Source organism: Gossypium hirsutum, chromosome A05 (assembly GCF_007990345.1).
Source record: "Gossypium hirsutum isolate 1008001.06 chromosome A05, Gossypium_hirsutum_v2.1, whole genome shotgun sequence".
NCBI lineage: Eukaryota > Viridiplantae > Streptophyta > Magnoliopsida > Malvales > Malvaceae > Gossypium > Gossypium hirsutum.
Genome location: NC_053428.1, coordinates 107,763,338 through 107,777,138, shown reverse-complemented (window position 1 = coordinate 107,777,138; position 13,801 = coordinate 107,763,338). Strand labels below are relative to the sequence as shown.

General features: G+C 29.0%; 1 protein-coding gene and 1 long non-coding RNA gene across 4 annotated transcripts; both read left to right on the top strand.

Moving 5' to 3' along the window:
- The first annotated feature begins 301 nt into the window (after positions 1–301).
- LOC107959514 (AT-hook motif nuclear-localized protein 14) lies at positions 302–8,892 on the top strand. Of its 3 annotated transcripts, XM_016895588.2 has the most exons (7): positions 307–436; positions 2,446–2,603; positions 3,182–3,388; positions 3,602–3,669; positions 3,816–3,938; positions 6,606–6,764; positions 8,632–8,892. In XM_016895588.2, the coding sequence occupies exons 3-7, from the start codon at positions 3,196–3,198 to the stop codon at positions 8,719–8,721; spliced, it is 633 nt and encodes a 210-aa protein (XP_016751077.1). In that variant the 5' UTR covers positions 307–436; positions 2,446–2,603; positions 3,182–3,195; the 3' UTR covers positions 8,722–8,892. The 3 variants fall into 3 exon arrangements, with proteins under 3 accessions (XP_016751078.1, XP_016751077.1, XP_016751079.1); XM_016895589.2 differs by lacking the exon at positions 2,446–2,603 and having other exon boundaries at positions 302–436; XM_016895590.2 differs by lacking the exons at positions 307–436; positions 2,446–2,603 and adding an exon at positions 3,071–3,100.
- Positions 8,893–13,332: 4,440 nt separating this feature from the next.
- LOC107961420 (uncharacterized) lies at positions 13,333–13,585 on the top strand. The gene is made up of 2 exons (XR_001701289.1): positions 13,333–13,398; positions 13,470–13,585. It is a non-coding gene; the product is annotated as an uncharacterized lncRNA (long non-coding RNA).
- Positions 13,586–13,801: the final 216 nt, after the last annotated feature.

Below are 13,801 nucleotides of genomic sequence, written 5' to 3'. Positions count from 1 at the left end.
TAATTAGTTATTGGATAAATTATTAAAATGATGAATTTTGTTTTTTTTTTATATTATATTTTAATCACTTACATTAACATGTTGTAATATTAAAAAATTTAAGATAATTTAGGTTAAAAGAACATAAAAAAAATTTAAATTACTCAAAATAAAAAAATAAAAATCAATTGTATAATTTAACTTAAAATTTTCATTTAAAATAATGAATTAACTTGTGACTCGTGTTTAACGTAATATCCTTAATGGTAATCAATACTTAATAAAAGTGTTTAGCCTTAGTTTTTTATTAATGGCGTGCATAAGAGTAGTTTATTTAAGCGTAAATATATTCCTGGTACAACTGGGGCAAAAAGAGCAAGAAAAACAAAAATCTTTTCTGCTCAGTTAAAATGAAGGATTCCAGTCTGAATCTCCCATTTTTCTCTGCATTTTTACGGTAATTCACTTCGAAATAAATATATTAGTTTTTCTTTTAAAATGCCAGCTTGAATTCTCATTGAAACTGTTAGTCAGGAATTACGTTTTTTTTTTTTAATCTTAGGTTTTCTTTTCTCTTTGAATTTCGATCATTTGTGCTAATATAACGAAGAAAGATGCTGCTGAATTGCTTTTAAATGCCTACCAACTTTGTGGCAAAAGTTACTTAAAAGAAAAATAATAGTTAAAAATTGGGCACTATTAATTTACTTTTCTTCAAACCTATTATTTGAAGAAGAATACTTCTTATGAACTTGTAAATTCCATTGAATGTTTAAAAAAAAAAAGAAAAAGAAAAAGCTGCTTGCAAGCTTTGTGTGTGTGTGTGTGTGTAGTTTTACTATTACTTTTCTGCACAACCTTTATCTCTATAATTCGCAGTCATGGAACCCAAAGTCATAAATTTTGGACATATGAATGGTTATATAAGTATATTGGAGGGCAATAGATTCTGATTATAGTGAGCTTGCTGTCAATTACAAAAGCAGGTAGAAACCTATTTTCACAATTGAATGTGCATTTCTATAAAGAAAATCATATAGTATATTGTTATTTTAGTTATCTTCTACCCATTTGTTAGAAATGCTGATTATGTTTGGTTAAAATCCACATATTTTCTTTTGGCACAAAAGGATGCCAAGGCCTAGGAGGAACTAGGAAAGGGGAATTTGTAAATGCCAGGGATCGAACTTCTGACTTACTGAGTCCATCTCCTAAAGGATGTTGGTGAACCATTTAGACTAAGCCCTAAGTTCTCTAATTGAATATTTTCAATTCAGAATGTGAGTGTTCTCTGATAGTATCTTCATTACTTCTTCATGACTACGATAGGCAAATAGGTAATTATGGTGACATTTGTACCGCAATGTGTGTAATTGTCTTATTTATTGTAGTGATAATTGTGTAGCTATAGACAAGGGGAAAAATGAACTAAGTGCAGTTCCTATTCATAACTTCTAATTTGAATTATCATGAAATGGGAAATTTTATTCCTATAGTCCTACAAAATTATCCTGGTGGATTACTTCAAGGTATGAACACTGCTGGGACTTGGATTTAATCAACCGTTCTTCCGACCTCATCATTTTTTGATTATTTCTAGCTATTTAAAGATATTTTCAATTGGGGATACAATTAAAATGACAGTTCAGTGGAATTTGGGATATCAGAAACTCAAACTAAAATGCTTCTCCTTTTGTAGTGAAATTGAAGCATTTTATGGAGTAAATAGTGAGAGACTAGAAAAGAAATTTAAACATTTTGTGCCATTATTCAAATGCATTTTTGTGCTTCTATATGCATGCACATGTGGACACATGGTAGTGGTGATGCTGATGGTGTTGGTGTCGGGGGGGAGGGGGCAGCAAAGCAAAAATGAAGAAGTTAACATATGGACATTTGGGGTGAAAATGTTAAAAGATGGTTTGGATGGAGGATTATTTGATACATTTTGAAGGGAAGAAGAGCATAGTACATGGTATTATGTAACTAGGAAGGACTGAATTTCTCAATACCTTTTAGAGAATCCGGGATGGAGTGAATGGAAAGGATTCATGTTAGGTTGAGCTTAGTTGAGTTGATTTGGTTAGTAATGTTAAATTATGCCAGTTTACTTTTGTGAAGTTTTGTCTCTGCCCCTTGACTCTATTTAACAATGTCCAATAGGACTCCTGACATCAAAATTTAGAAAATTGATAGTGAAGTCCTAATTCCAAGGTAAAATTTGCAGGAAAAGAACATCCATCTGCATAAACAGTACTAAATAGTTTTGTATCTTGCCCTTCCATTTCTTTTCTTGTTGTGTAGCTTAATATATTTTTTAATCATTTTATTTTTCTTCCTATATTGGAAGGTATCAGAATATTTATCACTACGTATGCAGAGATATAAGTCGCAATTGCAGATTTTGTTTACCATTAAGATGTCTGATTGGCACTGACTCATTTGCTAACATTTTACCTAATTTAGGTGACACTGTAATTACTCAACTTGTCCACGTTGAGCAATATGAATGGTGGAAAGTTTGCACATTGATTTGTAATGCCTTTCTTGACACTGATTGGACGAATAGTTGTTTTTGCTAACTATAAAGCACCTGAATCCAAAACGTAACGGATATGGGGCTGGTAAAGAATTCTCCCTTTTAAACCTTTTATCTCAATATGTTACCATATATTTGCTGTTGCTGAGTTATTATGTCTTCCGTGAACATGTTCAAGTTTTATTTCTATGATTATTTTCAGTTTATCGAATTTAAAATGAATAAAGTTGATGCAGAAAAAAAAACATTAAGACATTTTCCAATTGAAAAATTCAAGATAGATTACATGCTTATCTTGACATTATAGGTAAGATATGCTTAATAAGTCCTTTTGTATTTTAAATAATGAGACATATCAGAAACAGAAATTTCTAATTTCACTGTCTTATACATCAGTAGATGTTCAATAAAAATGCAATCTGGAATGTTACTGGTTTTTCGGAAACAAGCATTGCCAGATATGCCATTTCTGTATGTCTGACTGTAGTGGTGCTATTGGATACGCCCACCTATAAGTACATTCACAAGTATTTTAACCTAAAAGAATCAGGTGTTTAAGATATTCTCTGGTTTTCTTTATTGGTAAATGTGATAACTTTTTTGTCTTCTGTTTGTTCTTTCTTTTCTTTTCTCTTAACCATATAGTTTATCTGTGTATTACAGAAGCATAGATTTTTATGGAGGATAGGGAGAGTATGTTGGCTGCACTTTTTGGCATGGATGAGGACCAAAGGGAAAAGGAGCAAGAGAGGTTGATTTCTAGGAAAAGGAAGAGAAAGGGAATCCCGAGGAAACTTGTTCTTTGTAATGAAAAGTTATCAACCTCTGAATCTTTCCATCGCAGCCCCACTGAATACTTTTCAAATGAAGGTAAATTAGATTCTGGCTTAGACTAAGCATATTTATTTAGATAAGGATTAACATGAACCACTACAAATTTAATCCATTTCTTGGACTATACTAAGAAAATAAAAAGATTCAGATGTTAGAATTACTGGCATACATATTGTTAATTTTGACTTTTTAAGTTACGATTAACATGGTCTAATTGTTATTTTCACACATGGATTATCATATTTGCAGAGTGTTTCGATCTGAACAAAATTGGGGGAGATTTTGTTCCTTGTTCATTGATTGTCTGTTCTTGGGAGGTAAGTCATGTATAAGGCTACTTTACTTTTAACGCTATCATATTAAGAAATTTTTTTACTTATTAAGATTTATGGTAATTTTGTATGTAATTTTCTATTAGATCAAGGTTATTTACGAAAATGATGACAATTTTTTATGCTTGCAGGACATAATCTCAAAAATAACTTCATTTGTTGAGAGTTGTTCTTGTAACTGTTACATTGCTTCTGCTGCCGGATGTGTTGCTCGTGCTAGCATTCTTGAATGTGGTACGGCTTCTACACATGAGGTGAGATCTCAAATCATACCATTTCACTGTAGATTCTCGTACTAGTACTGTATATATGCATTTGAGTTTATGCACATTAACAACTAATTTCTTTCGCCAAGGTCTTTCATCAAGTGCTTTATATTTTTCTTATGCGATACTGTAGTTGTCTTCTTTTATGTGTATCACTAGTTAGTGGTAAGTGGAGGTGTAAATGAATGAATTCCGGCCAAGTAAATTTTTTGTTTGTGTATTTATTGTTTGATTGAATTAATCAATAGGCTTTCCTTGGCGATAAGTTTCAATTATGTTATTGTTTTAAACTTAAGATAATTGGATGGTGATTTGTGTCTATGCTAGTCTATTGAGGCAAAGTATTAGATTGATGCCGGTTTGGATTACTTGCAGGATTTCAATAATTTTCTTGCTAACTAGTTAGTCTCCCCCCCCCCCAAAAAAAAAAAAGAGTTGCTCACCAACTTGGTTTTGCTGTTCTACCCCCATCTTGTTTACTCGCTTCACCATAACCAAAAGTTTTGTATGTTTAAAACTATTTTCCTATAATTTTTCAACCTTTTCTTTTTCCCTTGCTCTCTATTTTTAATTTGACTGGTATTTCAATACAAATTTCTGTTACTTTTTTTCTTCCTCTTATTTAATTTAATTTTTCTCTCTTTTCGATGCTATGCATCATCTAAGGAAGGTGCATTGAGTCTAAATTTGCAGCTGCCCACTCCTTTTGGGCTGGGTGATTGACCATCAAGCCTAAAGCCCTATGGTTAGTGCACGTGTATTTGGGGTTCCCATGCCAGTTGTAATGTTCGTTTGGTACAATTGTTGGGCTATACATTTTAGGAAACCTATCTATCGCTGATAAAGCAGGATTCAATTTCAGTTCTTTGGTAAGCCACCAAAGAATTTAGGAACTAAGCTCACTGGCACCTTCCCATCTAGTTTAATATTGATGAGGGCTAATTAGAAACCATCAACTAGTCTTGATTGGATTTTGTGGTTCAGATATTGTAACATTTGTAATGTTTCTACACTGTTTTAACTCCATCTTTTGCTTGATTTCATGACAGGGCATGTAGTATGTTAGGCATTACAAAGTGCTATTTTTTCTCTCTTATAGGGAAACACCTGCATATAAGAATTCATAGATGCTCTCTAGTCATATTGAATGGGGAGAGAGAAAGGAAAACCTAACATTGTAATAGGGAGGGGTAGAAAGAATAATGTAAGGAATGTAGCCTAGATTCGAAACACTTGATTTCAAACTTATGCTGTTATTAAAGTAGTATTATTGGTGAGTTTTTTTTTTTTTTTAAAGTGAGGTATTTTATTTTAAACTGTTCATAAGTGTGTTTATTTGGTGCCACTAGCCTGGCTAAGGGTAACCCTAATACTAAGCACATTAAGGCATTTTTAAGGGTTTAATAGGGTATTATTTGAACTATCTTCTTGTGTGAGTCATATCTGGCATTTTGTTTTCTGTCTCTTTGTGATATTTATGTAATAATTTTTTTGTTTAAACAAGCCCTAAAAATGAGCTATGTTTCACTACAAGTTTTGTGCATTTAACTGCTTTTGAGAATGTTGCCTATTCACTTCAAAATCCTTGCACATTTTGAATTGTTTTTTGCGACTGCAGCTTCTTACATTTTTATATGCCATGATGAAGGCAACACTATTTAAAACCAATATTAGAAATATTTCAAAATTTCTTCTTTCTACTGAAGCCAATTATATCTAGCTGACAAATGGAGTAAAGAAAAAAAAAATTAATGTATGCGGGAAGGGTGTGAGAAGAAATTATAGAAAGTGATATTTGTCAATCGAGTTACCGTTTGTTTACTATAGGCGTTCTGTTGGCCTGCCTTATTTTATGGTGCTTAGACCATGCTTCTAGCAGAGCATTTTGTGATAAAATGTTGTATCTTTATGTTTGCAAGTGTTCTTGATATAACAAGTGATTGGCTAGCACATTGGATTATCTTATTTTTAACGAGTACCCAGGATTTCTTTTTATCATGATGCACTTGTAATACTCCTTTAGACTAGTCAGCCAGAACAATGCAGTTGACTTGCAGTGGCATAGCATTAAACTTGAGACATGAGAAATTGCTTGTCTTTCTTGGTCTGGAAAGAGCTAAGTTGTGTGTATTTTTTTGCTGATAACTAGTTCAGGATCCACTTGTCATATGTCATTTTCTCCGGTAAATGATACAATGCAATGGCTTCTACCAGTATTAATACTAATGCTTCTCGCTAACAAACATAATGTAACTGCACATTAGTTGGCAGTGGTATTTAAGTAGGCCTTTATTCTTGCACTTCATCTTTGTCTTTCTTACTCTTCATAGGAAAATGTTTTAATTTAACTGTTTCCTCTTTTTTTTTTTTTCCTTTTCCTTTTCATAGACCAAATTACTTCCTATTATTTTCATGGCCTTTTTTGAACTAATGTTACAGATTATGAGAGAAATGATAGATATGATTCCACTTCTTTATTTATTTTTTTCAGTTCTGTTTTAATCTTTATCATCTTCTAGACTTGCTTACACAATCTTTGTTGGAGATAGCGAGGCTTCTAAATTCTCATACTCACAGTTTTGCTTTCTCCCTCAAAGCACCGTGTCGCTTATCTGATGACTGCTGGCGCTGACAATTTCTTCATTTCCCTTGCAGGGATCATATGAAATAGTATCCCTGACAGGGCATGTCTCCATGCCCTTAAACCTTGGTCGCAGTAATGGTTATGGAATTCTGATCACTTTGGCATCCAAAAATGATTCTGTGTTCGGGGGCTATGTTTCTGGCCCTTTGATAGCAAAAACTAATGTTCAAGTAAGGACTTGATTTCCCTGTCGGTTTATTATATCAGCCGTAGGAAATTCAGTCTTGTGTGAATAAATTTAAGGTATAGTGATAAATTTAGAATTCAATGTTTATATCTTTTTGTCAAATTGGCTATTTATTATTATTTTTAGCTAAATTAAGCCATCAACCTTTTAAAAAGAGTCAAAATTTAACCAACGTTTTAAAAAGAGTTAAATTGCTGTTTTTTAATAGATTTATATACTAAAAGGTTAAATTTTTAAACATGACAACCTGCATGATAATCTACTTGTACTTTATATTATTTTTTTTGAACTTTTATGAACTTTATATATATGTATTGGACATTTAGACTTTTTAATTGTTGGGCATACGAGATAAATGGTGTCATGTCAACATGAAATACGCGTGGACTTTCATATGGGTTGTCATACCAACATGGTAAAAAATTAATGTTTAATCAACTTTTCTATTAAAGTGAAGTGATTTGACTCTTTCTTTAAAGGTTAATGGTTAAATTTAGCTAAAAAAAGAATAAGGGTTAAATTGACAAAATTTATAAATGTTGCCTAAGTTTAAGTAGATCTTAGATTATTGGTAAAAAAATCTCTCTGATCCATTCCAATTTCGATATTGAGCAAATTGGTTACTTTAAAAAATATAGTAATTTAATCTTTGACAATTTCAAAATTGAGCATACAAGGACAACTAATCACATGATTAATGTTTTTAGTCAAATTTCACATAGTTTTGATTGCTATAATAATAAATTTAGCTCTAAAAGTTTACTCATTTTGTATATCTTATATGTTCTTGAAGCTAAATTTTTTTATATATTCTTTTTAAAATTTTTATATTTTTAAAAATTTTATACAATTTTTTCAGATAATTTTTTTAGATTAGGATCAAATTGACTAAATATGCAAGTATTTAGAGCTTAGTTTTTATTATATCAATTAAATTTATGTACATTTGACTGAAAACATTAACTGTCTTGATTAGTTGTCTTTAGTTGCTCATTTTTTAAATAGGTAGAGATTAAATTGCTTCAATTTTTTTTTGAGAAGGATTAATTTGGTTAATATAGAAATTTAGTAACATTATTGTAGTTTAAGCATAACAGAAGGAAAAAAGAAAATCCTCTTTATTTAGTGTAGCATTATATGTTAGGTTGTCCAATATGAGCTTTTATTACGTCCAAAGAGAAATTTTGTTCCCTTCAGAGGAAATTTTAGGTTCCATTTGGTTTACATTTTTTTAGAAAATGGAAAATATTGAAAAAGAGCGTATAGTTAAAAATTTTAAAAATGATTTTTTAGAAAATGAAAATATGTGACAATTTAAAAAACAATGAAAAAAATTCATTGTTTTCACTAAAAATATTTTGTAAAATTGAAAAAAAAAGTTTTAAATAGTAAATTTGTTACCCTAGTTCAAATTCATATAGATGTAAGAATATTATTTATTTTATTTCTATTATTAAAAATACCTTCAATCCTAAATCCTTAATATAATATTGTACAAATGTGAACATAGACGATTGCTGTAAAGTTGGAGTGAAGTCTTGATTGTTGAGAAGTATTAATGATGAAAGTGTAATACATAATCTAAGTTTTATATATATATATATTTGAATAATCTCATTATACATTCTGATTATATCTACTCTTTTTTTGACATAATGCCTGGAACTATTTATAATCCTTCCTCAACCTATAAATAAGAGGATAATATATTTTAGCGTACTTAAACCTACATCCTCTTGTATTGACAATAATGCTCATACCAATTGAACTAAGACTCATACTTATAAAAGTTGTTGGAATTACTATATTAAACATTTAGTTATTAACAATTTGTATTGAATGTTTTCCAGATTGTGCTGTGGAGGTTTACTAGTCCTTCTGCAAGGGAAGCTTCTACGTCCGGTGCAGAATCTCCGGCGGCCAAAATGGAGGTTTCTTAAAACTTATAGCCCTAAGGATATATTAAGTTAAATTTGTTGTTTCTGGTGGGGGTTATAATCCTTCACTTCTCTGACTCTTTCAAGCTTGATGATAAAACGTAAACATGGTTTTTAGAAACTTAGCTTCATTTTGGATCGTTGCGAATAAATTTAAATTTGGATTTGGCACTCTTAATTTGGATTGTCCCTAAGCAGCCTGGGTTTTGCTTTTTGTTGAATGGTATTTTGTTTAGGGGGTTTATATTTGATACTGTGTCAAATCAATCCTATATATAGTTGGATAAATGTCTTTCATCTACCATTTCTGATTTCGGATTTCCCCCTATCTTGTCTAGATTTTCTCATGTTTTGTTTGGAAATTTGGGGAGTAATTTGAATCTTGAACCGGATTGTACCAGATCAATCAATTACACCGGGAATCGATTGGTATGTTAGCATGAATAAAAGGGTTGTTAGTATGAATAAAAGGGTTGAATCAATTGAACTGTAAACCAAATCTTGTTTCTTAAAAGCATAAATGCTAGAATTGGATCGAATCAAATCGATCAATTGGTTCAAGAATCGATTGGTCCGTTAGTTTGGACAAATGGGTTGAACTGGTTACATTGTGAACCACTTTGAATTGGGATAAAAAATCGATTTGAGTTGAGGGTTGAATTAGATTTTATAAGTTTTATTTTTTAATGATTTTTAATAATGTATTTAAACTCAAAATATTAAAATTGAATTATTAAGTAATTAATATTATGCAATTTATGGAATATATAAACTCAAAGTCTTATATTATAATATATAAAAAAAATGTGGAGAGAATTTACTTGTAGTGATGTAAAATGAAAGTAACTTTGCACCATTTCATATATTTTTATAAAATTAAAGTAGTTTACCGAGTAAAAAGTACATAAACATAAATTATAGTAAAAATTATAGGACTAGATGTAAAGTATTTTTATTTTCACAATCTTTATTTTCACATGTAGTCGTGTCGTTATTATTATTATTATTATTATTATTAAGTGTTTTACTGAGTTAGTGTCACCCTCAATCGGGTCACCAATTCATTTAGAAAAATTATGGAAATGTCTTTTCGTAATTAAAATAAGTTATATTATTCGATGGTATTTTAATTTTTTATTTTAATAAAAATAAATAAAAATATGCATATGGTGAAATTTTGAACCCGTGTAAATTGGATTGAGAAAATATTTAATTTACTACTAAACTAAAACTTTTATTTAATATACTTTATAAAGAATTGTAATACATTTAGTATTATTAATATGATGTATTTATGTGTTTAAATTTTGTTTAACTCACAATTTAATTTTTTATTTTAATATTATAAATATTTCATGTGCTATTATGATTAATTAGTTTCAAACCTGACTGCTTATTATTTATTGTATGTTATTTTTAAACACACATATGTGTTTTAAATCTATAGTTTCCATACCCATATGCATGTGATAAAATTTCTAGTTATTATTATTATTATTATTATTATTATTATTATTATGTCATGCTATTGTTATTTTGGTATTACCAAATATTCAACTTATTATAGTACAACTTATTATAGTACACATATAATAAAAAAAAATATTATGATATATAGAATATAAAATTTAAATATTTTTTAAATAATTAATATAAATTATTTGTAAATTTTAATTTATAGTTAATATAAATGAGGGTAAATTTATATTTATTTTTTAGATTTTTTATTTTTAAATATATGTTGAGATGGTATGTCACGTCAACACACTTGTCCACATGGATGTCACATATTAGTTTCTCGTCGCTTCCGTCAACCATGTTACATCCGTTAACGATCAAATTAGTCAACAACAAAAACTGTTAATAGAAGGACTTAATTGATTTCTCTATTGTGTGTAATAAGAGCTCAATTTGGATACAATTTTTCTTTAAGGGCTCAATTGATTTTTAAATTTTTTTAAGAACTAGTCTGCCTGAAAAGTAAGAGGGTTTGAGCAAAATTATAAGCTGAAAAAATGAGTTTGGATAAAAAATAATGCTCATTTTCAAAACAGACCGAGCGTCGGGTAAGATTTTTTTGGCTTGGGCTTGGCCTAGCCTAAATCAGTTGTTTATATGTCATTTGGCTATTATATTGCTACTTTTTTTTATTGTTATTGTTTGAATATTATATAACTCTTACTTTATTGTTAATTTTGTTACTATTGCAATTATATTAATGTTATTTAAGTATAAATTTTTTAATGTATTTTAAAATTTTTAGAAACATTTATTTTAATATTTTAGTATACTTGATATATTATATATATTAAATTAGTTTTTATATAAAAAATAATAATCTAAAAAATTTAATATGGACAAGCTGGGTCAGACTTAGGTTTAGCATTTTTAATCTGACCTAGACTTAGGCAAAATTTTAGGCTTATTTTTTAAACTAAACCTAAAAAATAGATGTAAAATTTTACAGTGACCTAACCCAAACTTAACTCAACCCATGATCATATCTAGAATTGAAGGACTAAAAAGAAAATTAAAATTTTTATTAGATTTTTTTTTCTACTTCTTCACTTTTGTAAAACCTCAAATTTAGTCGACACTAGTTATGGATTCTGTTTCACCAACCCTCTAATTACCATCATAAACTAATTAGTTGATTTTTGAGGGTTTCAAACTAAGGGACTTATAGGTCTCCTTATATATTTTTTTTGATTCAATTATAATAAGAATGTAAAGTTTTAACAGCAACGCGATTAAGACAACTTGAACTCAAATCACATTTGAGGTGATAAATACCCTGACACCGAATTCTCTATATATACTTTTTAAATTGTAGCATATGAGAGCTATTGATCAAAGGGTTTTGGCTTTTTTTTTTTTACAAGAGATGAGGTTTAAGGAGAAAAATAGTGTAATTTTATCATTTCTTCTTGTATTATAAAATATTTTTTACATTTTTTTATATTTAATGAATTCTTATTTTTAATATAATAAATAAGACATATGTCAATTTATAAGAGGTTAGTGGCGGTCTCATTAAAATATAAATCAAGTTAATGTTTTTGGATATATTTGTGAAATAGAAAACAAGTTCAAATATTAATTCGGACAAAAAAAAAACACAAGGTGTTAACTTGGAAAAAATATTAAGGGTTAAAAATAGATAAATATAAAAACTATACATGAATTTTGATTTAATATGTAATGTCATATATGAACTTTGATTTTGTATCATTTTATACATGAAATTATGATTTTGATTCAATTTTCACAAATCACTAACAAAATTATTGAGTTAATATCATTTTACGTTGATGTATTGTATACACAAACAATTATATTAATCCAACATGAAAATAAATGCATGCATTCATTTTTTTTAAAATGTGTATAATTAAATCAAAATTAAAATTTCATATATATATATGTATAATTACACCAAAAATATAATCTATATATCAAATTACAAATTAACTAAAGTTGATATATATCTTTCTTTTTTAAAAAAAAAAAAACTTTATCCCTTGTTAAAATTAGCGAGATCAATGTAAGCTTTGCTACCAAAGTAAAAACAATTAAAAAAATAAAGGAAATAATATGTCTAGAAAGTAAATGTATTCGTTTGGTTTCATGAAACAAAAGTCACGAAAATGATTTTTGAAAAATAAAAATACGTGATCGGAAAAGTTGAAAATAAGAGTTTTTAAATAATTTTTTTTGAACAATTTCGTTATAAATTCAACCCACTTCAATTCTTTTACCTATTAACATTTTAGAGGATTTCACAAAACCCTTATCATTTAGTTTTCGGCTTTTCAAGAATATATTAGCTGACGAATTAGCAGTTGTTGTTATTGTTTCTTTAGTACCTTCAATCGTCTCTATACCTGTCGTGTTGCTTGGATTATTTACAAGTGGGATTCAAGCTCTTATTTTTGCAACTTTAGTTGCGGCTTATATAGGTGAATTCATGGAGGGTTATCATTGACTAGTTTTTGTTTTTGAAATAGTTTAACCCTTTTTTAACTTAACTCGGTCCAATCCAATATATGCGCAACTCAAGATATTATACTTTGGGACCATAAATATACAAATAACAAAAAAGATTACTATATTAGATAATTGTAATAAAAAAAAGGAAATTTTGATCGTATCTACTCTTTTTAACATAATGCTTAAATTATCTATAGCCCCTCCTTAACTCATAAATAGGAGAATAATATGCTTTAGTGTACTCAAGCCCACGTTCTCTTGCATCGACAACAATATCCATGTTAATCGAGTTAAGTCTCAATCGACAAGAAATTTTAAATCTTAAAATAATTGACTTTGTTTCAAACTCATATAAATGCAAAATATATTTTTTTTCAATAACTTTTTTTTCAAAAAAATAAAAAATCAATTTAAAAATTTCAAAAACTAAACCAACCTAGAAACAATCACCTTGATTTGATGATATAATCCAATTTATTAACAAGTATGTGGTAGTGAGTGTGAATTATGGTAATAAAGGATTTTTTGCACATATTTATGGGATTTTGTAATCTTACCATTCTAGTCCATATCACTATAAATGAATTGATCCTTCCTTGTAGTTGTATATTGAAAAAAATATGACGAGAAATCTCAAGTTCATGGCTCTTATTTTCATTTTATTTACTTCCTTGGTAGTTGTACATGAATGTAAGTCAACTAAACCAATCTTTACCATGATTTATTCTATTTAATTATTAATATTGGTGTTTAAAACACAGGCCGTAGTATGGTTGAAACGGGCATAAAGCTAGGACCATGTATCCTGCACCCTGAATGCACCCCCAATGTTGCCTGTTGGTGCTGCTTGGGCGACCCCAAAAAGCAATGTTGGTATCAAAAAGACGATTGTCTCCGGCTTTGCTGATCTTTCCCACCTTCCACCTCCATAATCTATCTCATAAACATGTTTTCTTATTTATATCATCAATAAATACAGGGTGTCTTTTTACTTGAATATCATTATGTTGGCTACCCAGATTTTATGACATAAATTCTAGTTATTGTATTGATAAAAATTGATACCTTTGAACATGAATACCAAGATTAATAT